The sequence below is a fragment of the Trichechus manatus genome, unplaced genomic scaffold (assembly GCF_000243295.1).
Source record: "Trichechus manatus latirostris isolate Lorelei unplaced genomic scaffold, TriManLat1.0 scaffold00028, whole genome shotgun sequence".
NCBI lineage: Eukaryota > Metazoa > Chordata > Mammalia > Sirenia > Trichechidae > Trichechus > Trichechus manatus.
The window spans coordinates 932550-959814 of NW_004443964.1; the positions used below are offsets into that span (position 1 = coordinate 932550).

The 27265-nt window shown below is 52.1% G+C and overlaps 1 protein-coding gene across 9 annotated transcripts in view; it reads left to right on the forward strand.

Moving 5' to 3' along the window:
* CCDC57 (coiled-coil domain containing 57) overlaps window positions 1–27265 on the forward strand; it is a 95407-nt gene that overhangs the window by 24453 nt on the left and 43689 nt on the right. For 4 of the 9 annotated variants that reach the window (XM_023729182.1, XM_023729187.1, XM_023729186.1 and 1 more), the window contains exons 1-7: window positions 1–123; window positions 11175–11249; window positions 11376–12041; window positions 17274–17382; window positions 21176–21277; window positions 23766–23923; window positions 24033–24107. In XM_023729182.1, coding sequence (XP_023584950.1) covers window positions 11641–12041; window positions 17274–17382; window positions 21176–21277; window positions 23766–23923; window positions 24033–24107 — 845 coding nt within the window. In that variant the 5' untranslated portion in view covers window positions 1–123; window positions 11175–11249; window positions 11376–11640. Of the gene's footprint in view, window positions 124–10772; window positions 12042–17273; window positions 17383–20490; window positions 20580–20696; window positions 20783–21175; window positions 21278–23765; window positions 23924–24032; window positions 24108–27265 lie in introns of those variants that run through there. The other 5 variants (XM_023729185.1, XM_023729183.1, XM_023729190.1 and 2 more) reach the window with 5 other exon arrangements.

A 27265-nucleotide genomic window follows, 5' to 3' on the forward strand; every position in this document is an offset into this window, starting at 1 on the left:
AGAGCCGACCCGGCGACCAGCGGGACCCGGAGCCTGGCACCGCTGGGAGGGAGCGGCCGCCTTCCCCCAGGACCGGAGCTCCGTCCTGAGGTCACCCACTAACGGTGCGGAAGCCAGCCCGGGGTAAGTGTCCGAGGCCGCAGGCTCGGGGAGCCGAGCAGACTAGCGCCCAGGCCCTCCTCCCGGGACCCCTTCCGGTTGTTTTGGGTGGCGGCGGCCGCTAGCCAGAACCCGGCGCCGGGGTTCGCGTTTCCGCCCGGCGGAGCCCATCGCTGCACCGAGCGCGCGCGGGCTGCGGTCGGAGGAGCGGGTCGCCATGGCAACGCGGTCGGACTGCAGGGAGCGGCGGACAAGCGTTCCCCGTGAGCCGCGGCGCGGGGATGGGCGGGAGCGGGGCCCGGCGGCGGGCACGCGGCGGGGAGACTGGGTCGCCGAAGCGGGTACCGTGCGGGGGCTGCGTCCTGGGCCTGCCGGATCGCCCCCTCCTCGGCCCGCTCTGGGCAGAGGCCCGCTACTTCCAAGTCCTGCGAGACAGTCGCTCCTGCAGGCGTGCAGGGTCCGGCGATGGCCACCCCCCAACTTTAGGTCCGGGCTCCGGGCCCCTCCGACCCAGCCAGGCTCTGCTGGGACAGTTCTTTACCTTCACCTGTGATAATACCACCGAGAATGCTGGAACATTCTAGTTGGTCTTCCTGCTTTGGACATGTTATCAGGAGGGACCAGTCCCTGGAGAAGGCCATCATGCTTGGTAGAGGGTCAGCGAAAAAGAGGGAGACCCCCAACGAGATGGGCTGACAGTGGCCGCAACAGTGGGCTCAGACAGCGAAGATTGTGAGGATGGCACAGGACCCGCAGGGTTTCGTTCTGTTGTGCAGTAGGGTCGCTGGGAGTCGGAACCGACTTTAGGGCCCCTTACAGCGACAGTGGAGTGCTGGGACATTGTGCCCCCTAGCCCCCAGGAAGCTCACTGATGGCTGTTTGCCCTTCTTCCTTCTCTCTGCCCCCAGCGGTAGATAAGCACAGGACACCCCAACACATTGTTATTACTTCCTGGATTGATAAAGTGCAGGTGGAGGAACGGAAACATGTTATTCTGGATGCTGGTGTTAAACAGTAACAGCTCCCCCTGAAATGGCACATAGGCTTGTGCTATAGTGCTTTGCGTTTTTTCATTATTTGACCCAATAATGTGATGACGGGGCACGATTGTCCCCTTTTTACAGATGATGAAGCTGCCACATGCAGAAATGAGATCATTTGCCCAAGTTCCACAGCCAGTAAAGGGGGCGAACCCTAGGCAGTCTGGCTCCAGAGTCTAATTTTTCCCCCCAATTATTTGGAACTTTAAGACAAAGTTGCACAAATAGTACAGAGAATTTCCTAGCACCTTTCAAGCAGGTTCCTAAAAACACCTTAACTTCTTTCGCAGTTCATGTACCAAAGGTCAGGAAATTAACATTGATACCAGGCGGTATTCAAATGTAGCAGCTGTCTCTCTGAGGACTTCACTCTGACCCAGGATCCAGTCCAGGGCCCCGCATTGCTTTTGTGGCCGTGGTGGTCATTAGTTGCTATGGAGTCATAGTCATGGTGGCTCATGGCAACCTTTGGTACAACAAAAGGGAACTTGGCCTGGTTCTGCACCACGTTCCCGCTCGTTTGTGTGTCCGAGTCCCTTGATGTGGCCGTGCCTTGCATTCAACTCCCGTGTTATCTTCATTTTCTTTAATCGGCAGCGTTTCCTCAGTCTTTCTGTCTTTCGCGACCTTGACACATTTGCAGAGCTCTAGCCAGCAATTTTGTAGGACGCCCCTCGATTTCAGTTCTTCTTATGCTTCTTCATAATTAGTTTCAACTTCTGCATTTTTGATAAGAAAATCTCAAAAGCGAAGTCATGTCTGTCTCAGTGTAGCCTGTCAGGAGGCCTGTGACACTGACTGGTCCCATTTACTGGGGATACTGGCTTTGATCACTTGGTGAAAGTGGAGTCTGCTGCGTCTCTCGGCTGTAAAGTTACTGTTTTCCTTGTAAATGATAAATACCTGGTATTTGTGAGGGGACGCTTTGAGACTATGGAAGTGTCTTGTTTCTAACCGTGCTTCCTACCACTAGTTTTAGCATCATTAGGTGAGTCTTGCCTGAAGCAATTATTAATGTATATTTGTCTATTTCCGTCTTCCTTCTACATTCATTATTTGGAATTCTATTGGAAGGTCACTATGAGTCGGAATTGACTCCACGGTACCTAGCAACAACTGTAAGGAAGAACTTTCCCTTCTCCCCCGTTTATCTATTTATTCATTTATTTTGTATATTGGTATGTTTTTTGTATATTCATATATTTGTTTATTAAAAAAAAGCAAAAACACATTGCTGTTGGGTTGATTCCGACTCATAGCGACCCTGTAGGTCAGAGGAGAACTGCCCCATAGGGTTTCCAAGGAGGGGCTGTTGGATTCGAACTGCCGGCCTTTTGGTTATCAGCTGAGCTCTTAACCACTGCGCCAGCAAGGCTCCAGCTGTTTGTATATTAGTATGTATATTTTGTGTATTGGTATGTGTATTAGTCCATAACTAATGGATTCTTATTTTACTCCATGGATTGTAGTCTAGTACTATCATTTATTTTTTGGCTCAGATTGTTCCATATGTGGCCACTGGGAGCCCGTTCAAGTTGGCTACTGCGTCCTTTTTTGGAGCAGTTGTTTACTTTCTGGTACCACAGATGTTCCAGGCTCATCTTGTGCTTTCCTTGACTAACCCTGGAATCAGCTGTTTCTCTAGTTCCTTTTAGTTGAGGATGGTGTTTAGAAACCAAGATCTGGTTACTAGGTGTGCTGATTGCTTCTGGAGTGTCATTGCTTCTTGACCTTCACAATGGACAGAGCAGGGAAATACATCTTTGTATATACTAACACCGTACACATCGCTGTTATTTGTTGTTAGGTGCCATCAAATTGATTCTGACTCATAGTGATCCCATGTACAACAGAACAAAACACAGCCACTGTGTCAGTCAATCTTGTTGAGAGTCTTCCTCTTTTTCACTGGCCCTCTACTTTACCAAGCATGATGTCCTTCTCCAAGGACCGATCCCTCCTGATAACATGTCCAAAGTATGTGAGATGTAGTCTCTCCATCCTTGCTTCTAAAGAGCATTCTAGTTGTACTTCTTCCCAGACAGATTTGTTCGTTCTTTTGGCAGTCTATGGGATATTCAATACTCTTCACCAACATCACAGTTCAAAGGTATCAATTCTTCTTTCACATGCATATGAGGCGATTGACAACACCATGGCTTGGGTCAGGCTCACCTTAGTCTTCAAGGTGACATCTTTGCTTTTCAACATTTTAAAGAGGTCTTTCGCAGCAGATTTGCCCAATGCAATGTGTTTTTTGATTTCTTAACTGCTGCTTCCATGGATGTTGATTGTGGATCCAGGTAAAATGAAATCCTTGACGACTTCAATCTTTTCTCCGTTTATCATGATGTTGCTTATTGGTCCAGTTGTGAGGATTTTTGTTTTCTTGATGTTGAGGTGTAATCCATACTGACGGCTGTGGTCTTTGATCTTCATCAGTAAGTGCTTCAAGTCGTCTTCACTTTCAGCAAGCAAGGTTGTGTCATCTGCATAATGTAGGTTGTTAATGAGTCTTCCTCCAATCCTGATGCCCCATTCTTCTTCCTATAGTCCAGCTTCTCGGATTTTTTGTTCAGCATACAAATTGAATAAGTATGGTGAAAGGATACAACCCTGATGCACACCTATCCTGACTTTAAACTACATAGTATCCCCTTGTTCTGTTTGAACGACTGCCTCTTGATCTATGGACAGGTTCCTCATGAGTGCAATTAAGTGTTCTGGAATTCCCATTCTTCTCAGTGTTATCCATAATTTGTTAGATCCACACAGTCGGATGCCTTTGCATAGTCAATAAAACACAGGTAAACATCTTTCTGGTATTCTCTGCTTTCAGTCAGGACTCATCTGACATCAGTAATGACATCCCTGGTTCCACGTCCTCTTCTGAATCCAGCTTGAGTTTCCTGGAGTTCCCTATTGATATACTGCTGTAGCTGCTTTTGAATGATCTTCAGCAAAATTTTACTTGTGTGTGATATTAATGATATTGTTTGATAATTTCCGCATTACCTTTTTTGGGAATAGGTATGAATACGGATCTTGTCCAGTCAGTTGGCCAGGTAGCTGTCTTCCATATTTCTTGGCATAGACGAGCGAGCACTTCCAGCGCTGCATCCGTTTGTTGTAACATCTCAATTGGTATTCCTTCAATTCCTGGAGCCTTGATTTTTGCCAGTGCCTTCAGAGCAGCTTGGACTTCTTCCTTCCATACCATTGGTTCCTGATCATATGCTACCTCCTGAAATGGTTCAACGTTGACCAATTCTTTTTGGTATAATGACTCTGTATTCCTTCCATCTTCTTTTAATGCTTCCTGTGTCGTTTAATATTTTCCCCGTAGAATCCTTCTGTATTGCAACTCAAGGCTTGAATTTTTTCTTAAGTTCTTTCAGCTTGAGAAATGCTGAGCATGTTCTTCCCTTTTGGTTTTCTAACTCCAGGTCTTTGAACGTGTCATTATAATACTTTACTTTGTCTTCTTGAGCTGCCATTTGAAATCTTCTGTTCAGTTCTTTTGCTTCATCATTTCTTCCTTTTGCTTTAGCTACTTGATGATCAAGAGCAATTTTCAGAGTCTCTTCTGACATCCATTTTGGTCTTTTCTTTCTTTCCTGTCTTTTTAATGACCTCTTGCTTTCTTCATGTATGATATCCTTGGTGTCATTCCACAACTCAACTGGTCTTTGGTCATTAGTGTTCAGCGCGTCAAATCTGTTCTTGAGATGGTCTCTAAATTCAGGTGGGATATGCTCAAGGTCGTACTTTGGCTCTCGTGGACTTATTCTAATTTTCTTCAGTTTTCAGCGTGATCTTGCATAGGCGCAATTGATGATCTGTTCCACAGTCGGCCCCTGGCCTTGTTCTGACTGATAATATTGAGCTTTTCCATCGTCTCTTTCTGCAGATGTAGTCAGTTTGATTCCTGTGTATTCCATCTGGTGAGGTCCAAGTGTATAGTCTCCGTTTATGTCGATGAAAAAAAGTATCTGCAACGAAGAAGTCATCGGTCTTGCAAAATTCTATCATACGATCTCCGGCATTGTTTCTATCACCAAGGACATATTTTCCAACTACCAATCCTTCTTTGTCTCCAACTTCCGCATTCCTATCACCAGTAATTGTCAAAGCATCCTGATTGCATGTTTGATCGATTTCAGACTGTGGAAGTTGGTAAAAATCTTCAATTTCTTCATCTTTGGCCTTAGCGGTTGATGTGTAAATTTAAATAATAGTCATGTTAACTGGTCTTCCTTGTAGGCGTATGGAAGTTATCCTATCACTAACGTCATTGTACTTTAGGATAGATCTTGAAATGTTCTTTTTGACGATTAATGCAACACCATTCCTCTTCAATTTGTCATTCCTGGCACAGTAGATCACATGATTGTCCGATTCAGAATGGCCAATAGCAGTCCATTTCAGCTCACTAATGCCTAGGATATCCATGTTTATGTGTTCTGTTTCATTCTGGACGATTTTCAATTTTCGTAGTGTCATGGATTGAATTGTGTCCCCCAAAATATCTGTCAACTTGGCTGGGTCATGATTCCCAGTACTGTATGATTATGTACCATTTTGTAATCTGATGTGACTTCCTTATGTTTTGTGAACTCTATCACTATGAAGTAATAAGATGGATTAGTGGCAGTTACACTGATGAGGTCTACAAAATTAGATAGTGTCTTAAGCCAATCTCTTTTGAGATATAAAAGAGAGAAGCAAGCAGAGACCCATGGGAACCTCATGCCACCAAGAAAGCAGTGCTGGGAGCAGAGCGCGTCCTTTTGACCCGAGGCTCCTGTGCAAAGAAGCTCCCAGACCAAGGGAAGACTGATGACATGGACCTTTCTCCAGAGCCGATGGAGAAAGCCTTCCCCTGGAGCTGAAGCCCTGAATTTAAACTTGTAGCCTACTGGACTGTGAGAGAATAAACTTCTCTTTGTTAAAGCCATCCACTTGTGATTTTCTGTTATAGCAGCACTAGATGACTAAGACACCTAGATTCATACTTCGTACTTGGAGGTACTTCGTACTCCGTATTTAGAAACAGATACGAAGTGTATACTAGTGTACGCAGTATACACATGTGTTTTAGTCATCTACAAGTGGATGGCTTTAACAAAGAGAAATTTATTCACTCAGAGTCTAGTAGGCCAAAAGTCCAAATTCAGGGCGTCAGCTCCAGGGGAAGGCTTGCTTTCTCAGTCGGCCTTCTCGTCAGTCTTCCCCTGGACTAGGAGCTTCTCCATGCAGGAACCCCGGGTCCAAAGGATGCGCTCTGCTCCCAGCACTGCTTTCTTGGTGGTATGAGGCCCCCAATTCTCTGCTTGCTTCCCTTTCCTTTTATCTCATGAGAGATAAAAGGTGGTGCAGGCCACACCCCAGGGAAACTCCCTTTACATTGGATCAGGGATGTGACCTGGGTAAGGGTGGTGTTACAATCCCACCCTTATACTCTTTAACATAAAATTACAATCACAAAATGAAGGACAACCACACAATACTGGGAATCATGGCCTAGCCAAATTGATGCACACACTTTTGGGGGACATAATTCAGTCCATGACAACATGGTATCGATTTCTAAATCTGTATATCTGTGTATATATTAAACACCATGAATTTGTACTGATACCTTCAATTCCCATCCGTCACCACGGGGTTTATGCTACTTTCCCTCGCCTTATTTGTGATTCTTTCTCTAAGCCTGGCTCCTGCTGCCCTCAATATGTTTACTTACTTGCTCAGTCCTAGAACATGCATAAAGTGATTTCAGAATTGCCAGTCCATACTCCTGTGAAAGACAAACTTAACCAACTACAGTCAAATATTTGTGTTCAGTTACTTTGGTTTTCAGCCCTAGGATGTATACTCGAAATGCTGCTTTCCAGAGTTACTTGAGCATGTTGATGTTATTTATTTGTAATGCAGTTAGACTCACTTGTTTCTGTTTGTATTCCAGTTTGGGTCCTTATTGATTTTAAGTTTTTTTCTTTCTCTCTCTTTATTTTTTTTTTGTTATGTATGACATTCATGTGGTTCTGAAAGTTAGCCAAGCCTCAGCTCTTGTAATACAAGACTATTAAGCTGCTCTTCTATTTTGTTTCTCATTTTGCTTATTTTTTTTTTTTGGTGGGGGACAGGGATTTGGCAAATTTGAATTCAAGGAAAAAAGTACTGCATGCCCTTCGCTGGGTAATGCCCCCAACCTCCAGGAGGTGCCAGGGATGGAATTAAGATTCATTTGTTGCTAATTTGTCTTAGTTCAGGTTTTAAAAATGGGTATGACTACTCTGTGGCAGTCAGGGAAGAGAAGAGAATGATGGCTTGGGGTCACCAGCCCCTAATCTTTTCCCTGTGGGCACATTTAAAGAGTGGGTGCTCTTGGTTTAGCTGATACGGCTCATGCTGGGGCTTCATAGAGCGCTGGGTTGATTGATCTTGTGTACTGAGTGCCGAGCACAGGCGCCACCCTGGGCTTCCCCTCCGTTCCCTCTATGTTTGTATTTAACTGTATTTAAGAAGGAGCCCTGGTGGCACAGTGGTTAAGTGCTCAGCTGCTAATCCAAAGGTCAGTGGTTTGAACCCACCAGCTGCTCCACACAAGAAAGATGTGGCTGTCTGTTTCTGTAAAGATTTACTGCCTTGGAAGCCCTACGTGGCAGTTCTGGTCTGTCCTGTAGGGTTGCTATGAGTTGGAATCGACTTGATGGCAGTGGGTTTACATTTAAGGAGCAAAAAGACAACAGCATTCTTCACCCCAGCTCGATGGGTCTTCTGCATTGGCCATGGGGGGCTTATGTGCTGGTGGCTGAGTGGAGAGCCAGATGCCTTCGGAGGGTAGCTCTTCAGAGGAAGGCATGTGAGAAGCCTCCGTGTTGGATGTCTTCTTGACAAGTCAGGGTGCCTAACATCTCGTTCCCAGGCCTCTAGTGATTTTATGTTTAGCCTTTACATATTGCTGGATAAGCAACTGCATATGTTTTGTTGCATCCTGCAATGCTTTTTCAATTAAGTACTAATGAAATGTTTACTCTAAAAAAAATGCTCCAGCTGAACAGGAGCATGACTAATTCCACCATCGCATCTGCCGATGAGGTGCCCGTGAGTTTGTCTCTGACCATGAGTGTTTCCTTTGCAGCGCTGGCTGTTAGGAGGCGCATGCGTTGGGCACTCCTGAACCAGCAGGCTTTCGGGTCCTGTTGTAAATCTGGCTGAGACTGTGAGATCTCAGAGTCTTCCGCTGGCTGCAGACACTGTTTCCTGGGATCTACCTCAGCCCTTCCCCTGCGTTCTCCATGGAGTGCCCAACCTTGCCTGGTTCCCCTTGCTCTGACGCACTGGCCCACACTCCACGGACACTTTTTGTATCATCGTCTTAGAACCAGAGGCTCATTTGCATGTTCAGTGTGACTGGAGTGAGGTTGAGGCTCGGTAGGCCTTTCTCTGGCCTCTGCTTTGTCCGCTAATGAGACCCCTCTGTCCAGTGCGTCCTCTGCTGCCCATAGGCACATCTGCAGCCTGAATGTTCTCTGTGGGGGAGAAACCATGGCTTTCATGAGGAGTTATTTCCGTTTTCCTGAGACCCACAATTTCAGGCCACACAGGATCTGTTAGATAGAAATGAGGTAGAAAGCTCCAGGTTTTGGAGACGAGAAGTCAGAAGTGACGGAGTCGCTGCCTGCGCAGTTCCAGTCCCTGCTGGGCAGCAGGTCTCCTGGCCCCGGTTCTCCTGGAGGCCTGTGAGCAATCTCTCCTTCAGGTCCCAGCACCGTGTGGCCGTCCTGCCTGAAAACCAGGAGCTTCCTGGGCACCTGCTGGCTGGCAGGCTGGGCCGAGACTGACTCTGATGTTTAAGCCAGTTAACCTCGGCCTCGGGCTCTGGGGGTCATCCTTCGGTGAGCTTTGCACAGACAGCGGGGCAGCTGTCCTGTGGTGGACAGAGGCTCCGGGCACTGACTCGGGCTCCCCTTGTGCACAGGGAGCTTCCCTTCTGCTGGGAGCGCAGTGGAACCTGGCAGAGCAGTTTCTCACTCATTGACGGGCTGAGTCATTCACTAAACATTTATCCAGCAGCTCCTCTCTGCCAGCTCGGACTCTAGGGAAACAGCACACCCAGGCAGGGCTGAGGAGCCTTTCAGGCAGAGAGCAGCACGTGCCCCTCACAGTAACACGCCGGCTCCTGGGAGCCCAGAGGGGCGGGCTGGGCGCAGTGGGCCCATCCGGCTGGGACCTTTGTGTGCCGTGCCAAAGAGATTGAAGCGTGTCCTGAGCGTCGCCTTGAGCAGGACGGCATCACCTCATCGGCCTTCCGTAGTGGGCAGCGGCCGTGTGGTGGATGACCTGGGCGCAACGCCAAGTGCGTACCTCCTGGAGAATGCAGCCCGCTGTGGCTTTGGTCCTGACGAAATATTTCGGGATCCTTCAAATATAAGCCCAGACCGTTTTCACTGTTTCTTTTGTTTTCATTCTTTTACCAAGATATTATAGTAAAGTAGTTTTACCTCTATAACCTGTGTTTTTGTTGTTAGTGATTTCAGAAGTGAAATGAATTTCATGTCTCTGAAAGGCACTATTCTTGCTGATTTAGAGAGTGGCTGCTGGCTTAAGAATTCCAGAGTTAATGTAAAAAGAAAAAAACAAAAACAATCAAGAAATCAGACAACACATCGCATTGGGCAAATCTGCTGCAAAAGACCTCTTTAAAGTGTTAAAAAGCAAAGATGGCACTTTAAGGAACAAAGTGTGCCTGACCCAAGCCATGGTGCTTTCAATCTCCTCATATGCATGTGAAAGCTGGACAATGAGTAAGGAAGACTGGAGAAGAATTGACACTTTTGAATCGAGGTGTTGGTAAAGAACATTGAATATACCATGGACTGCCAGGAGAACAAACAATTCTATCTTAGAAGAAGTACAGCCAGAGTGCGCCTTAGAAGGGAGGATGGCAAGACTGCATCTCAGATACTTTGGACATTTTATCAGAAGGGATCAGTCCCTGGAGAAGGATGTCATACTGGGTAAAGTAGAAGGTCAGTGAAAAAGAGGAAGACCCTTAACGAGATGGATTGACACAGTGGCTGCAACAATGGGCTAAAGCGTAACAATGATTGTGAGGATGGCGCAGGACGCAGCAGTGTTTCGTTCTGTTGTACGTGGGGTCACTGTGAGTCAGAACTGACTCAGCTACACCCAACAACAGCGCTCTGGTTTCTGTTTCTGAGATATGTGTCTTTGTGGGTACTGCTTATGTTGACCAGAGTGGACATGCAGGGTTGGTGCCTGCGGGTGACACGTGGGGTGGGCGAGTACCACCACGCTGAGCCCCCAGGGCGCCTGTCGCACAGGTATGCACGGTGGCTTCAGTGCTGTGCACGCTGCCGCTCACCCAGACGGTGCCCCGTAAACGCTGTGAAGTGGTGCATCAAGATGACCTGGAGAGAGTGTGGGACGTCTTTCTCTTTGAAAGGAGGCTCCTCACAGTGGGTCAGGCATGTTAAGTTCTCTGGACGGGAATGACGCTTGGATGTCTCTGCCTGACCCCCGTTCCCGTCTTCCCCGGCCCTTCTGGAGAAGTGATGGGAGGGGAGGACATCATTCCAGCTGCCTGCTCGGAGGGGACGGCCAGAAGCACGCCCAAACCTGCCTGGCCTCGTGTGTGGTGTGGCTGGGGGTGTCCAGTGGGTGGCCCCCCGCCTTTCAGAGTGTGGCCTCTGATGGATTTGGTGCAATAAGGCCGAAGGCGGGGTGCTGAGCAGCTTGTGTGTCAGAACCAGCTCCATCTGCCGAGTGATCTGATGGGAGTGGACCAGGAGAGTCTAGGCGTCTCCAGAACGTACACTCTGCCGTGGCGTGGGGCAGGCTGTGCACCCGGTCCTCAGCGGGGCACACAGACACAGAGAGCAGGAGGCCCCTGGACGCTGGTTAGCGATCTGACAGAGTGACCCTGAGAGCGAAGAATGCGCTGTGTTTCGTGTCTTTGCGTTTGGAATTGCATTCTCTAGCCTCTTGTTTTACTGTGTTTTACAGAAGTGCCAGCCCACGACAGACTGGAGATCAGGGACGCACACACACCTGCTCTGCTGGCATCTGCCCCGCCGGGCGGTGAGTCTCAGGACATGGCCCCAGCTCCAGGAGGGGAGCCAGGGGTGGGGGGTGCTGGCCCCACAGGGGCTGCCTGGGCTGCAGCCCTGGCTCAGCGATCGGCAGCCCCAGTTTTCTCATCTGCAGAGCGGACGTGGTTAAGAGCAGCCTGGTAGGCGGCACACAGAGCTTCTCTCTTGACTTCCTCTGCTCTGTGGTGAGAGTGTGCAGACTGAGGGCCCAGCCTGCTGACCAGCCGGGCGCGGGCGAGCCCCTCCCAGCTCGGGGCGTGGCCTGCTGCAGGACTCAGGTTTGGCCAGACCTCAGGGTGACGGGCTCTGAGCTGGGTGCAGTGGAGGGACGTTGGAGCCCAGCCTGAGTCCGAACCTGCCCTCTCCACACGGTTGCCACCATGCTGCCCTCGGAGCAGGCCCTGGAGGAGCTGCTGGCCCACAAGGAGGAGGAGTGGCGGGCGCTGCAGGCCCGCCGTGCCCAGCTGCAGGGTGCCGCCCTGCAGGATGTGCAGCGCCGGCTGGAGGACGCGCAGGGTCAGCTGCGGCGCCTCCGGGAGGACTTTGTCTACAACCTGCAAGTGCTAGAGGAGCGGGACCGCGAGCTGGAGCATTATGATGCTGCCTTCGCCCAGACCCAGCGCGCAGAGGAGGCCCGGCAGGCGGAGGCCAGCGAGCTCAAGATCGAAGCGGCCAAGCTGAGGCAGGCGCTGGCCCGAGAGGCCCGGCGGGCAGATGAGCTGCAGCAGCAGCAGCAGCTGACGCTGCAGGAGCATCGCCGGGAGCTGGAGCGCGTGCACAGGTGAGCCCGCGCAGACGTGCCCCTCTGACTGCCCGCTGCCCCGGCTGTGCTGCCTGGCACTGCCCGCTTGAGACCCCACTGCCCCTGCTGTGGATGCCAGGCTATGGGGCTCTTGGTCTCACTTGCGGAGGTCTGTGAGATTTGTGTACACAGCCCTGAGCACGTACTTGCCGAGTGAATGTGGACAAGGGTGGCTTTTCTGAGTTCCAATGCCGTGCTGAAACCATGGAAGATTGGTTTAAGTGTGTGGAATTTTTTTCATTGATTGCAAGCCTACATTTTAATTAAACATATTCCAGCTTGTAATGATTTTAATGATGTGAAACATTAATTTCAGAACGAAATGGGCTGATTTCAGGCACACCAACAAGACGACCTTACACACTTGTCTGTAGGCTCACCACCCGTCAGTGGCCTCAGTGCAGCTGCACCTGCCCAGGTGTCGCGGTGAGCCAGCAGCTGGGGGGCTCCGATGAGACAGTAGAGGGTGGAGTCCAGGCTTCATTTAAAAACCACTCACTTCAGAAGTAGTGTGTGCTCAGTGTGTCCCTGCTAACAGTGGGAGTGTCCTCCTGGTGTGTGTGATGTGTGTGTGTTTAGAACGTAAAAATAAGAGCTTACTGCAGGCTCTTTTTCACTGATCAAGATCCTGAATATTTTTTCATGTTACGTATTCTTCCAGTGTAAACAGTATTTTTAAGAAATTGTTTAAATCACAAAAGTGACATGTTCTCAGGGTCGAAATTCAGACTGGATGGGAGACTGTGCAGTGGGAAGCAGACACAAGGATGGCTGTGAATGGTCCTGCTGTGGGTGGTCCTGCTATGAGCTCCCCACTGTGCGTGGTCTGCCGTGCAAGGTCCCACTGTGAGCGACCTGCTGTGTATGATCCGCTGTGTGCGTGGTCCTGCTGTGAGCTACCCACTGTGCGTGGTCTGCTGTGCAAGGTCCCACTGTGAGCAACCTGCTGTGCATGGTCCGCTGTGCGTGGTCCTGCTGTGCGTGATCCGCTGTGTGCAGTACCACTGTGCGTGACTCGCTGTGCATGGTCCCTCTACATGTGGTTCACTGCACATGGTCTGCTGTGCGTGGTCCCACTGCGCATGGTCCCACTGTGGGTGGTCCACTGTGCGTGGTGCCTCTGCACATGGTCTGCTGCATGTGGTCAGCTGTGCGTGGTTCTGTGCATGATCCCGCTGTGTGGTCAGCTGTGCATGGTTCTGCTGTGCGTGGTCCCACTGTGCATGATCCCGCTGTGTGTGGTCAGCTGTGCGTGGTCCAGTGTGCATGGTCTGCTGTGTGTGGTCAGCTCTGCATGGTCCGCTGTGCATGGTCAGCTGTGTGGTCTGCTGTGCATGGTCTGCTCTGTGTGGTCTGCTGTGCATGGTCCCACTGCACATGGTTCGCCGTGCGTGGTCCCACTGTGCGTGGTCAGCTGTGTGTGGTTCTGCTGTGCGTGGTCTGCTGTGCATGGTCCCACTGTGCATGGTCCACTATGTGTGGTCCTGTTGTGAGTGGTTCTGCTGTGCATAGTTCCTGTTGCGCATGGTCTGCTGTGCGTGGTCAGCTGTGTGTGGTTCTATTATGTGTGGTCCCACTGTGTGTGGTCCGCTGCGCGTGGTCAGCTGTGCGTGGTCCGCTGTGCATGGTCCCACTGCACATGGTCCTCTGTGCATGGTCTGCTGTGGGTGGTCAGCTGTGCGTGGTCTGCTGTGTGTGGTCCTCTGTGCATGGCCAGCTGTGTGTGGTTCTGCTATGTGTGGTCCCACTGCACATGGTCCGCTGTGTGTGGTCCTGTTGTGCGTGGTCCTCTGCGTGGTCAGCTGTGCGTGGTCTGCTGTGCGTGGTCCGCTGTGCGTGGTCCACTGTGCATGGTCCCACTGCGCGTGGTCCTCTGTGCATGGTCAGCTGTACGTGGTTCTGCTGTGTGTGGTCCTGTTGGGCGTGGTCCGCTGCGCTCTCTCTAGGGGGGTTCACTTTCACACCCACATAGAGTCACCCTACACACTGCTCTGCACCTTGTTCTCATCGGCCCATCATGTTTTTGGCATCTTTTCATACCATTGCACTTGGTTCTGCCATGGTCTTTGAACTGGTTACCTGGCGCTCTGGTGTATGCTCTGCCTGCCATTTACACGCTGCTGCCTGCTTACTTACCAGGGGGTTTCTGCAGCCTCTCAGGTGCTGGGAAAGGAGGCGCACCTTGGGGGACATGCGGCCACCTTGACGTGGAAACCTCTTACCTGCAGGAGCCATTGTCTCTTGTACCCACAGATGTAGCTTCCGAAGTCTCTGCAACTGGCTTGGCCTGTCCCAGCCACTGCCTTGGGGAAGCACGAAGTATTTAGGGTTGCCTCACTGTTTCTCCCAGTCCAGGCGGACTTTACCAGGCATGGGTCATTTTTGTCCAAGCAATGCTGCTTAGTAACCTTCTTCACACACATACCACCTGTGTGTATGAAGGAGCTAGAGCGTTCTCTCCTAGTGAGGAGAGGTCTTGATAGCCGTTCTCCCGGACCATGGACGTGGACATTCAGGTTGTCCCCGACTTTGACTGTTGAAACGTCCCGTGAATTTTAGGTCAGCGATAGGTACGTTTGACATGGTGACGGTTGTTGGCAAAGTGCCCTCCGTGAAAGTACCGATTTTCTTTCTCACGGCCACGTTCGAGAGTGTTTAAAGCATCTTTCAAAAAATATTTTACATTATTTTGTAATGTGTCTCCTTGGGTTTTTGTCCATTCTTTTTTTACTGCAGTTGGGAAGTTTTCAGCCATTATTTCTTCAATGCCTTTTCAGCCCCACACTCTTTCCTTTCATCTTGCCACTCGGATGACACAGATGTGGATCTTTTGTTACTGCCCACAGCCCCTGAGGCTCTGCTTGGTTTTTGTTCCATCTGTTTCCTCTGTTTAGATTGAGTACTGTCTGTTGTTCTGTCTTCACATCCATGGTCCTTCCTCTGTGTAAAATGATGTGGTGGCATCTGACCTCATCCAACTTCAGGAGGGAAGAATCATTGTCATCAGCCCAAAGCTGGTCCCTGTGAGGCGGAGGTCAGACATAACCTCCACCCTCCAACCTTTATACCAATTGTACACAGCCACGACTCCCACGGCACTCTCTACTCCTCTGCTGGGTTCAATAGCAGCGGCCACACGGAACTCACAGACCATACTCATAGCTCTGGGGTTTATTAGGGAAGTAACAGGTTACAATTCAGTAACAGGAACGACTCAGGATACAGTTCTTTGGTCAGGACAGCTTCTCTGCCATGCCTGCAGGCAGGCCTCTCTCTAGGCTCTTGGCCCCTCGGCCCCTCAGCCTCTGCCCTGCCCTGCTCAGGCAAGTGTTACAAAGCTCTTTAGCTTGGCCAGTAAGCACCCAGAGGCACCCCACTCTGCCAGTAAGCCTCGGGCCCGAAGACACTCAGCTCTCTCACTCTGTGGGTCAAGGAGCCTAGCTCCACCAAGTGCCCAGAGGCACCCGACTTCGCCAGAAAGCCTTCTTCCCTAAGGTGCTCAACTCTCTTGCTCTGTGGGTCAGTACGCCCACTGTAGCCGCTGTGGGCCAGGAAGCACACTGTGCTGTCTTACGCCAGTCTCCTGGTTTTGCTGCCACTGCTGCTTGCCGTCTCTGGTGTTATAGCTCTGTCTCTGTCTCCTGGGTCTAGGAGATTCTCAGCACAGGGACTCAGGGTCCAAAGGAGATGCTCTGCTCCTGGCTGTTCCTGGTGGTAGTGAGGTCCCCATGTCTGCTTCTGGGATTGGCTCCCTTTAAGCCTAGCAGAATGGCAAAACTGACCAATCCCCTTGCTAGGATTCCATACACCTTATTTGCATGGTCCACCCCCACAAGGGTTCCATGAACCTTATTTGCATTATCAGCATGTTGTCTGTCTTAGGCTGGGTTCTCTAGAGAAGCAAAACCAGTAAAGCGTATAAATATGTGTATATACAGAGATTTATATCAAGGAAATGGCTCCCGTGGGTTTTAGAGGCTGTAACGTCCCAAGTCCATGGGGCAGGAAAGAGGCTTTTCTGGATTCACATAGCTGCAGGGGCTGGTGAACCCAAGATTGGCAGGCCGGAAAGCAGTGCTGTTACAGGCTGTGAATAACAATGAATCTCAAGATCAGCAGGCAAGACTGCTGGTAAGCTGCTAGCCCAAGTCCCAAGAACTGGAGGTCAGACGAACAGGAGCTAGCTTCAGGATCCAGAACAAGCAAAAGCCCCGGCAAAGAGAGCAGGAAGGACTAAGTGGTGGAGGGCTGAGAGATGAAGGCTGAGGGGGCAGTGAGCTGCCACAGGCTTCGCCCCAACCAATACCACTCAGCAGATCCCATCATGGGGGTGATCACATATCAAGTCTCAACAAGGAAGTGATCACAACATTGTTCGACTGCCAAAACACTGAGAATCATGTTTTGATCATATGCCCAGCCAAGCAGACACACAGTCTTAACCATCACACTGTCCAGTCCCCTTGGTGGGCCACAAGTATTTTATTTGCATAGTCTCACCCAGTCATTTTGTGGGAGTCACAAGACCATGCCTAGAAAGGCCATTTAAAGTAATTCACTGCCCGCTTTCTGCCACATTCGTTCTGCTACTGAGTCCATCCAGTGAAGCTTATATTTTGGTTATTTTCAGTTCTCAGATTTCCATTTGATTTTTTGTTGTGTCTTCTTTTTATTTGCTGAGACTTTCAGTTTCTCTGTTTTAAGAGTGTACTAAATTGCTTACTGAAATGTTTTTGTGATGGCTTCTTTAAAACCCTTGTCAGGTAATTCCAACACCTGTGTCACCTTGGTGTGTCAGCCGACTGTCTCTTCTCATTTGAGTTGAGATTTTCCTGGCTCTTGGTCCTGTTCTTGGTATGATGTGTGATTTTTTATTATATTTGGGACATTTCAGGTATTATATTTTGAGACTCTAGATCCCATTCATCTTTTCTTTGCTGACGGTCACACTGTTTGGGTCCAAGTGGGGGGTAGATTTTCAGCTCCCCACTAGGCCCTTCTGATATTGCCCAGGTGAAAGTGGGGCACCAGCACACATTGCTGCATTGTCACTGGGAGCCCACCGACCGGGGTGGGGAGATGTGGGGGGAGTGGAGTGCCAACGAGTACTGTCTTGTTGCCCCGACTGGGCCCCACCAACACCACCCCACAAATGGATGCTATGGTGGCTGTTAAGTATATGTGTTCTTACTGCCGTGTTTGTTACCACAGTGACAAGAACAGTGAAATTGACTGCCATCGGGAACAGTATGAACAACTGACGTGGAAACTGAAGAGGAGACTTCAGGAGCTCGATGGGGAGCTTGTGCTGCAGAAACAGGTGTGCGCCTTGGGCTGAGTCCCATGTCGGGGCTCCTGCCTGCCTGCCCCCGTGGCATCTGGACGGTCGGTGATGAGGAGAAGGCAGCCATTTTGTTAACTGAATATCTTACCCGGAGAGTGGAAGTTGAATTACTGGGCAGATTTCCACTCTGGCAGTCTGGAGGGAACTGTGTTGGGGCATCCAGTCTTCCTTGTGGTGACTCCCAGAGCGCTCTCTGTCCTCAGAAATGAGTACATGACATTTCCTGGGTTTAGGAAAATATTACAGAGTAAACACTAGAGTTACTTACTGTAAGTTTATATATAGATGTGTCAGCTGACAGGCGACTCTCAAGACTGTCACCAAAATTTCTCCTCAAAGTCTTTGAAACTTAGCCTGTACCTCCAAGAAACTCATTCTGCTGGGAGGTTGGCTGAAAGATACCCTCTCACCAGGTTCCACGTTTTGCAGTGCCACGTGTGTGCGGGTGTGGACATGAGCGTGGTGTGCGTGTATGCAAGTGTAGACGTGATGGGTCCTCTCGCTCTTGGTTTGCTGTGGATGTGGCAAGCTCACACTGTAGTGGTGACAAGCTATGTGTGGGGAGTCTTCCCCACAAAGCCCCCTCTGCACATCCCTGAATCCCTGTGCTCCTCAGCAGTGTCCCTCACAGAGACACGGCATGACCCCCAGTTTGCAGGGGGAGCTGAGGTATGACGTGACCTGCCCAAGGTCTCCAGCTGGTCAGCAGAGGAGCTGGTGTTTGAATCCAGGTAGTCCTGCCTCAGGGCATACTCGTGCTTCTGACCCCCAGTTCTGGGTGGCTGTTGTGTCTTTTGCTGGGATCACGTTGGTTCTCTCAGGGACAAGCTGACCAGAGGCCAGCTTATGTGGCCACGTCTGCCCTTCCTGAGCGAGGGGCGCCAGCGAGCCATGTCACCATGAGTTCGTCTCTCATCTGTTGATGAATGTGTCATGGGGCACGTTTCTGGAGCCCCATTTCAGCTCCACCTGGGCTGGGGAGCAGCTGTCCCCAAAGGTACATACACCCTGTGCTTGTGGGCCCCTCCTGCTGGTGAGAGGCCAGACTGCTGTGCATGGTGCCTCAGCCCCGAGATGGAGGCAGGGAGGGGGTAGGACAGTATCCTGGAGGAGTGAGCACCCCCACCCCAGCTGTGCTGTGACCACGCACCCCTCTGCTGCCACACGGTCGAGGGCACTGGCAGCGAGGACGTCACGGGGCTTATTGCAGCCGTCGGGGACGTGGCGTCCAGTGCATGGGCCCTCCGTCCCCGAGGTGCTTCCCTTGTCCTCCGCGATACCGCCGCCGCCGTTCACTCCCTCTTAGAACTTGGAGTGGCCTTCAGAGACCTTTAGAAATTCTCAGGGAAAAAAGTGCTTTGTCCGTCATGGGCTGGTTGACTTCTGGGAGCAGATAGAGGTCCCTGGGACCAAGCCTGGGCTGGAATGAGTCATCAGGAAGGCTGGTGTCACCTTCTGAGGTGTAAAGGCCCCTCCCACATAGCCCCAGGTCACCTCAGAGAAGGGGGGTTGAACGGGCTCTGGTGGTGGGGGACCGTCAGCAGGCAGTGCTCTGAGGGTGGGCCTCCCTGGGGCCTGCTACTCTGCTGTGGTCTGGGCGGGCTCCAGCCTCTGCCCTCGGACCTTCCCTCTCCCATGCAGTGGAGTCAGTGGGGGCCGCTGCAGGGGAGGAAACTGGGTGGCTACTCTTCCAGCTTCTGCCTCCACCAGGCTGCTGCCAGAGGTGGCCCCGGCATGCTGGCGGTGCCTCCGCTCAAACTCTGTTCAACGGCCACTTCTGCTGTTTGCCATTGTTAGTCGGGGGTCTTGGGGTCTTGTCATTATTAGTCGGGGGTCTTGGGCTCTTGTCATTATTAAACGGGGGTCTTGGGCTCTTGCCATTGTTAGTCGGGGGTCTTGGGCTCTTGTCATTGTTAGTCGGGCGTCTTGGGCTGTTGTCATTGTTAGTCGGGGGTCTTGGGGTCTTGTCATTGTTAGTCGGCGGTCTTGGGTCTTGTCATTGTTAGTCGGGTGTCTGGTGCTCTTGTCATTGTTAGCTGGGGGTCTGGGGCTCTTGTCATTGTTAGTCGGGGGTCTTGGGCTGTTGTCATTGTTAGTCGGGGGTCTTGGGCTGTTGTCATTGTTAGTCGGGCGTCTTGGGCTCTGGTCATTGTTAGTCGGGGGTCTTGCGTGCGCGTCTCTCCTTGTCCCCTTTGGGCTGGTTCCCTGTCTTGTTGGAAAGTTCTTTGGGCTCCTGACTGACTTGTCAGAGGTAGAACTGACACACTGGGGTGAGTGACATTTCTCCTGAGAAAGGAAACCTGAGATGGTGGTGACCGAGGGCGTCCGTGTGGCCTATTGTCTACGTAGGTCGTAGACTGTGGCCTTAGAGACGTTTCCTGGTTGGTCAGCAGGCCCAGGGATAGACGCTGCTGGAGGAAAAGCTGAAGATGGATCGATTGTTCATCCTTTGACAAGGGTTTACAGACTGAGGCGCGCGCCGGGCCCGTGGGCCCTGGAGGCAGCAGTGGGCACTGTGCGCACCATCCCTCCAGGGGCTTACACTCTAGGGGGCACCGAGCATGACCGAACCCAGAAGGGAGACGTGTAGCTTGGCTTCTGAGGGCCTTCCCTGCTGTGGATGAGGTGGGGCAGCATCTGAACAGCGGTCGGGAGGGGCCTGAGCAAAGATCTGAGGGGGTGAAGGGTGGGTTGTGGCAATCTGGATGGTGGAGGAGAGTGCTCAGATGAGGGAGGCTGAGGCAGGTAGCTTCTGGGGAGCCCCGGGGCCAGGTCGGCCAAGAGGAGTGTTCACAGAGGGGATAGGGCTGCGAGGGGCCTTGGCTCCAGGGGAGACCAGAATCTATGGGGCCGAGTGGAGGAGTGGAGTCCTGTTTCCAAAGTCCACCTGTTTGTTGGATTGAACACAGGCAGGGCCGTGGGAGGCTGACCGCGCAGTGGGGCGGCGGCTTTTGTCCCTTTGTCTGTGGGGAGGAAACCCGTCCCTGTCTGGGTCCCTGGCTCTCTGGAAGCCTTTCTCCTCGCGGGCTCGGCTCCCACAGGGCGCCTGCCCCCTAGTGGCCGCGGTTGCTCTCGTTTTCTCAGGCTTTGCATCCGGGGCTTCCGGAACGGCTCCTGGCACAGGGCCGTCCGTGGGAACGAGCATCACCTTTCACTCTGGATTAGAAATGCTGGTAAAGTCGGTGTGAGAACTCAGGGCGGATGGGCGGGGAGGAGCAGACCAGCTCCAGCGTCGGGCCGAGTGTGGGCTGCCCTCCTGTGTGGTCCCCATGTCTTGCTTCTCCTTGTAGCCAAGTGGCAGCTCTCACTGCACTGGGGGCCGCGGGACTAAGGGGGAGCCAGCAGCAAGCAGCAAGGGGAGCAGAGGATGCCCCGGGTGAGAAAGCGGGCCACACCCAGGGCCACTGGAGAGGGGTCCGCCTGTGGCGGCTCTCCTCTCTGTGTACCACGTGACCGGCTGCACTGTACGTACAGCAAGACCCAGGGGCCGAAAGGGGGACGGAGGCAGACTGCCCCTGCTGTGGGGACAGCGGGCAGCTCTTGGTTGCTGTTTGTGCAGACCCTACAGGTCACCGGTCCTTGTCTAGAAGCCGAGGGAAGTCATCGGCCCTGGGTGGACAGCAGCCTCCCTCTGCCGGGCTCCTTGACTCACCCCACCCTCTGGGGTGTTTGCCAGCTTCTGCCCTGGTGCTGTGGGTCCAGGCTGCCCCCCGACAAGTGGCCCGGTGGTCCTCTTGGAGGGCCTGCCTCACGAGTACCCTTCTCGTAGGCGCTTCTGGTGGAGTTTGAGTCCGAGATGCAGAGGAGGGAGCGTGAGTCCCGTCTGCAGGCTGACGCCATGAGCAACACGGTCCTGACGCAGGAGCTCAAGGTAACGGAGCGTCTCTCCAGTGCCTCAGTGGGAGCCCCGTCCCGGAGTCTGAGTTAGACCGGCCGCCGCCTCTGTACCTACGGGGGGTAAGGGGGGGGCACACGAGGAGCACCGCGCGCAGCTGACAGTTCCCCGCCCCCTCAGAGGATTCCTCCTGCCACAGAGCCAGCACGCTGTCCCCGAGACTGTGGAGAAGCACGCTCCCTCTGGGCTAAACCCACAATTCCCTACCTCAAACAGGGAAGTTCATGTTACCTCGTGAACTTCTCAAGACAGGTCACATCCCTGCGTGTGTTGCGGCCCGAGCAGCGCCCGTTCCTGCCTATGCTGGCGGCCCTGGCACCAGGAGGGGGAGCGGGCTGTGGGCAGGGGACCTGTGGACCCCCAATGCTGCATTTAAGTGTGTAATATTCACATCAGTTGCTAAGAAACGGAACGAGCGGGATTCAGCTGGTCTCCTGCATGATGGATGGGCTTGGCGCAGTCTGGCACTGCGGTGGAACTGTGGCCTGAGTCACGGGTGCAGAGGGCCCTCGGAGGCACCACAGGAGTGTGGGGACATTGTCACTGTTGTACTTCTCAAATTTTGATTTTCCTTCTCTCTCCCGTTCCTGGCATAACAGCAATGTTGTTGTTGTTAAGGTGCTATTGAGTCGACTCATAGCGACCTGGGCGCAACAGAATGAAGCGCGGCCCAGTCCCGCGCCGTCCCCATGGTCGTTGCTACGCTGGAGCCCACTGTTGCAGCCACCGTGTCAGTCCATCTCGTGGAGGGTCTTCCTCTTTTTCTCTGACCCTCCACTTTTCCAAGCATGATGTCCTTCTCCAGGGACTGGTCCCTCCTGACAACACGTCCAAAGTATGTGAGACAAAGTCACCCTTCTAAGGAGTATTCTGGCTGTACTTCTTTCAAGACAGATGTGTTCGTTCTTCTGGCAGTCCATGGTACTTTCAATATTCTCCACCAACACCATAATTGAAAGGCGTCAATTCTTCTTCAGCCTAAGGCGACTGAAAATACCATGGCTTGGGTCAGGCACACCTTATTCCTCAAACTGACATCTTTGCCTTTTAACACTTTAAAGGAGTATTTTGCAGCAGCAAGGTTGTGTCATGTGCGTATCGCAGGTTGTTAATGAGTCTTCCTCCAATCCTGACGCTCCCTTTCTTCTCCATAGAGTCCGGCTTGTCCAATTATTTGCTCAGCATACAGATTGAATAGGTATGGGGAAAGGATACTACCCTGACACACACCTTTCCTGACTTTAAACCGCGCAGTATTCCCTTGTTCTGTTCGAACTGCCTCTTGATCTATGGACAGGTTGCTCAGGAGCACAATTAGGGGTTCTGGAATTCCCATTCTCCGCAATGTTGTCCATAATTTGTTATGACCCACACAGTCGAATGCCTTTGCATAGTTAATAAAACACAGGTAAACATCTTTCTGTTATTCTCTGCTTTCAGCCAGGATCCACCTGACATCAGCAATGATATCCCTTGTCCCACATCCTCTTCTGAATCTGGCTTGACTTTCTGGCAGTTCCCTGTCGATATACTGCAACTGTTTTTGAATTATCTTCAGCAAAATTTTATTTGCATGTGATATTAATCATATTGTTCGATAATTTCTGCATTCTGTTGGATCACCTTTCTTTGGAATGGGCATAAGTATGGATCTCTTCCAGCTGGTTGGCCAGGTAGCTGTCTTCCAAATTTCTTGGTATAGGCATCTGAACACTTCCAGTGCTGTACCCGTTTGTTGAAACATCTCGATTGGTATTCGGTCAATTCCTGGAGACTTGTTTTTTGCCAATGCCTTCAGTGCAGCTTGGACTTCTTCCTTCAGTGCCATTTGTTCTTGATTATATGCTACCTCCTGACACGGTTGACTGTCGGCCAGTTCTTTTGAGTACAGTGACTGTGTCTTCCTTCTAATGTTTTTGATGCTTCCTGTGTTGTTCTGTATTTGCCCATAGAGTCCGTCAGTATTGCAGCTCAAGGCTTGAATTTTTTCTTCAGTTCTTTCAGTTTGAGAAATGCTGAGCATGTTCTTCCCTTTTGGTTTTCTAACTCCAGGTCTTTGCACATTTCATTATAATACTTTTCTTTGTTTTTTTGAGCTGCCCTTTGAAATCTTCCATTCAGCTCGTTTACTTCATCATTTCTTCTTTTTGCTTTAGCTGCTCCGTGTTCAAGAGCAACTTTCAGAGTCTTCTGACATCCATTTTGGTCTTTTCTTTCTTTCGTATCTTTTTAATGACCTTTTGCTTTCTTCATGTCTGATGCCCTTGATGTCATTCCGCAACTCATCTGGTCTTCAGTCATTAGTGTTCAATGCATCAAATCTATTCTTGAGATGGTCTCTAAATTCAGGTGGGATATACTCAAGGTCCTACTAGGAAGAAGAATGGCAATACTTACCTCCAGGAGCTCCTCAACTTGTCCCGACTGTGTCCTTGTTTACATTTTTTTTTTTAATCTTTCGAAGATTAAAGTATTGAGGAAAGAGCTTGAGGCCTTGAAGGAAGCTGGCGCTGAGGTTGCGGAGTCTCTGCAGAGAGCAGAGACTGCCAATGCAGAGCTGGAGTGCGAGGTGGCGCGCAGGGACCGGGAGCTGCAGGACCTCATGGCCGTGAAGGATGCTCGGTGCGTGGTGTGGCCTGGGTCTAGAGCTCTGCCCTTTCTGCCTGTTCCAGCCTGGCCTTTGCTTTGGTCCCTTACCTGCTCTGTGCACTCACGTTTGCTTCTTTTTTAGGATAAAGGACTTAGAGGGCAAGCTCCACTCTGCACAACTGACCCGGGCGAAGGAGGAGGAAGCCTTCCAGAGGAAGTGAGTGTTCCGCCTCTGTCTGTGGCGTAGTGGGGACGGGAGCTGGCTGTGCAGAGGGCGTGGCCGTGGCCGCAGACTTGCTGGTCTGGGTTGGCTTTGTCACTTCTGCCGATGGCCGGGCAGGGATGGGAGCTGGCTGTGCAGAGGGCGTGCCCGTGGCCGCAGACTTGCTGGTCTGGGTTGGCTTTATTGCTTCTGTCGATGGCCCGGTGGGGACGGGAGCTGGCTGTGCAGGGGGCTGTGGCCGTGGCCGCAGACTTGCTGGTCTGGGTTGGCTTTGTCACTTCTGCCGATGGCCAGGCAGGGACAGGAGCTAGCTGTGCAGAGGGCCGTGGCCGTGGCCACAGACTCACTGGTCTGGGTTGGCTTTGTCACTTCTGCCGATGGCAGGGCAGGGACAGGAGCTAGCTGTGCAGAGGGCATGACCATGGCTGCAGACTCGCTGGTCTGCGTTGGCTTTATTACTTCTGCCGATGGCTGGGCGGGGATGGGAGCTGGCTGTGCAGAGGGCATGACCATGGCTGCAGACTCGCTGGTCTGCGTTGGCTTTATTACTTCTGCCGATGGCTGGGCGGGGATGGGAGCTGGCTGTGCAGAGGGCATGACCATGGCTGCAGACTCGCTGGTCTGCGTTGGCTTTATTACTTCTGCCGATGGCCGGGCAGGGATGGGAGCTGGCTGTGCAGAGGGCATGACCATGGCTGCAGACTCGCTGGTCTGCGTTGGCTTTATTGCTTCTGCCGATGGCCAGGCGGGGACGGGAGCTGACTGTGCAGAGGGCCCCGGTCATGGTTGGCTGCAGACTCGCTGGTCTGGGTCGGCTTTGCTTTCTGCTCAGGACTTCCTCAGTGACGACGTGTAGGCCTTATAATGGGTTTTTGGTTTGTTAGTTTTTAGTTTTATAACCAGTTTATCAATTTAAGATTGCAGTAACAAATTTAACTTTGGCTACACAATCGCATTTGTTTTTTAAATTATTGCAGCAAAATAATTGGAAGGCGTGGCCCTGCAGTACAGCCAGCAAGGCCTCCATGGTTGGCACCGCGGGGTGTCCAGGGAGACCCAGTCAATAGACCGTGTGGTGACCCAGAGTCAGGGTCACCCTGACATAGCAGCTCGAGACCCCCACCCAAGCCAAGCCATGAGGGCAGAACAGAGTGTGGTGGGCCTCAGGAGAGGGGAGGTGGGGGCCAGGTGGGCTTTGTGGAGGGGTAGACCTCAAGTACAGGTCAGTTAGAAGGATGCCCCAGTCTGGAGGGGTGAGGGGTCCCGGTAAACCGAGGGGCAGTCTCTGCATCAGCTGCTGCTGTAAGAGGGAGTCCCTTTTCTTTGCTACCGTGACTCTGTGCAGAGGTGTGAGGTGATCGCGACAGTGCTGTGTAATGAAGCGGGCGGGGGTGTGAATCACGGTGTTTTCTGCCTGGTTGCCATGATGTTTGTCAACATATGCAGATTGAGAAGAAACACTTCAAACCCTGCCCATTGTCTGCTTCTCAGCCTGTCACCAGACCCGTAGCTGGAAATGCTGTGGAGTCTGTGGTGGGAGCCACGGGGTGCAGAGCAGACGTGTGGTGCCAGCACAGCACACTCACCAGTGGAGGAAACTGTGGTGGGTGGGCGGATGAGCAACAAGAACAGAGCATGGCCAGTGGGTGCCCGAGCAACGTGAGCAGAGCATGGTCGGTGGGCGAGTGTGTGGGCAGCGTGAGCAGGGCGTGGCCGGTGGGCGAGCGGGCGCGCAAACAGAGCAAGCAGAGCCCGGCCGGCGGGCGGGCGCGTGGGCAGCGTGAGCAGAGCGTGGCCGGTGGGCGGGCGCGTGGGCAGCGTGAGCAGAGCGTGGCCGGTGGGCGGGCGCGTGGGCAGCGTGAGCAGGGCGTGGCAGGCAGGATGGGCCAAGCTCATCTGCACGCCCATGAAGGGAGTTGTGGAAACACTGTCCTCTTCGTATATTTCAAAGCTGCATCTGGGATTCTTGATCATGTGCTTCAATAGTTGAAAATGACTGTAATTTCTAGCACGTTATAAATATTGATGTGAAAATTAGAACCATTGAGTTACTCCTTTGGTTGTACCTGGTGTAACCCAAGCACCGTATTGACCCGACCTGAAAACACGCGGCAGACAGGCTCCTCTCCAGCCGCCAGGGGTGTCACTCCTGGGCTGGCACTTCTTCCGGCTCCCGCACTCGTAGGAATGAATGTGTTTCTCATGCTTGAAGACCTCTGAAACCAGTCACCCGAGATAGGTTCACGTAAACTAGAAACAGTAGCACGGGCTCCACACGCCGGGAAAGGTTTCCAGCAGAGAGACAGCAGCACACTGCACCAAACAACATATTATAAAATGAGACGTTGTTAAATAAAACGTAAAGGGTCGTGGGACATCCTGCCTAACGAAGTGAGAGGCATCCCCCACGGCCTCCGTGCTTACCCACTCAAACGGCCAGACCGGAGCAGGGGGAGGAGGGGCGGGTGGGGAGGCAGGGGGTGGGTGATCGCCCGCGCTCAGAACTCCTTCCGAGTTAGGAGCCAAACACCATATGGTGACCTCCTCTTAGCAGTCTGCCGCTGATGGGCCAGTGCGGGCCTCCAGCTCTGGGAAGGCCGAGACCTGGAAATCACCGCCTGGGAGAGGTCTGGGACCCAGTCATCCGATCGCTCATTTCCTCCTTTTCTGGAAGGTTTATGTAAAAGGCCTCACCAAGCCTTGTCGAAGGACTGTTAAACAGACTGATATGTTTCCACTCAGAGGCACGTGTAAGCCCCAGTATACCCCAAAAGCATGAGGAAATGGAAGTAGAGGCCTGTTTGCTGGGAAGCCACTGTCCGGCCAGGCTGGCTTTGCAAGAGAGTCCAACTTGGTCTTCTTTCACGCGGGCGTGTCTGTTTGGAGGAGTTTCGCAGAACTCTGAGAAGTGCACTGGGGACCCTCGCTCGGGTCAGTCAGCACCCGTGTGTGTGTGGGTCAGGAACCCTGCCGCAGAGGTGGTGCTGGTGTCAGAACTCTACCTTAACCCCTCACTGTCAGTGTCTGTTCTCCAGCAGGACAGTGAGCTCCAGGAGCATTGCTCACTGCCCGTGTACGTGTGTGGGGTGGTGGGCAGGTGGGCAGGGCTCCTACACAGATAACTAGGGTGCCCCACAGGCATGAGCGATCTG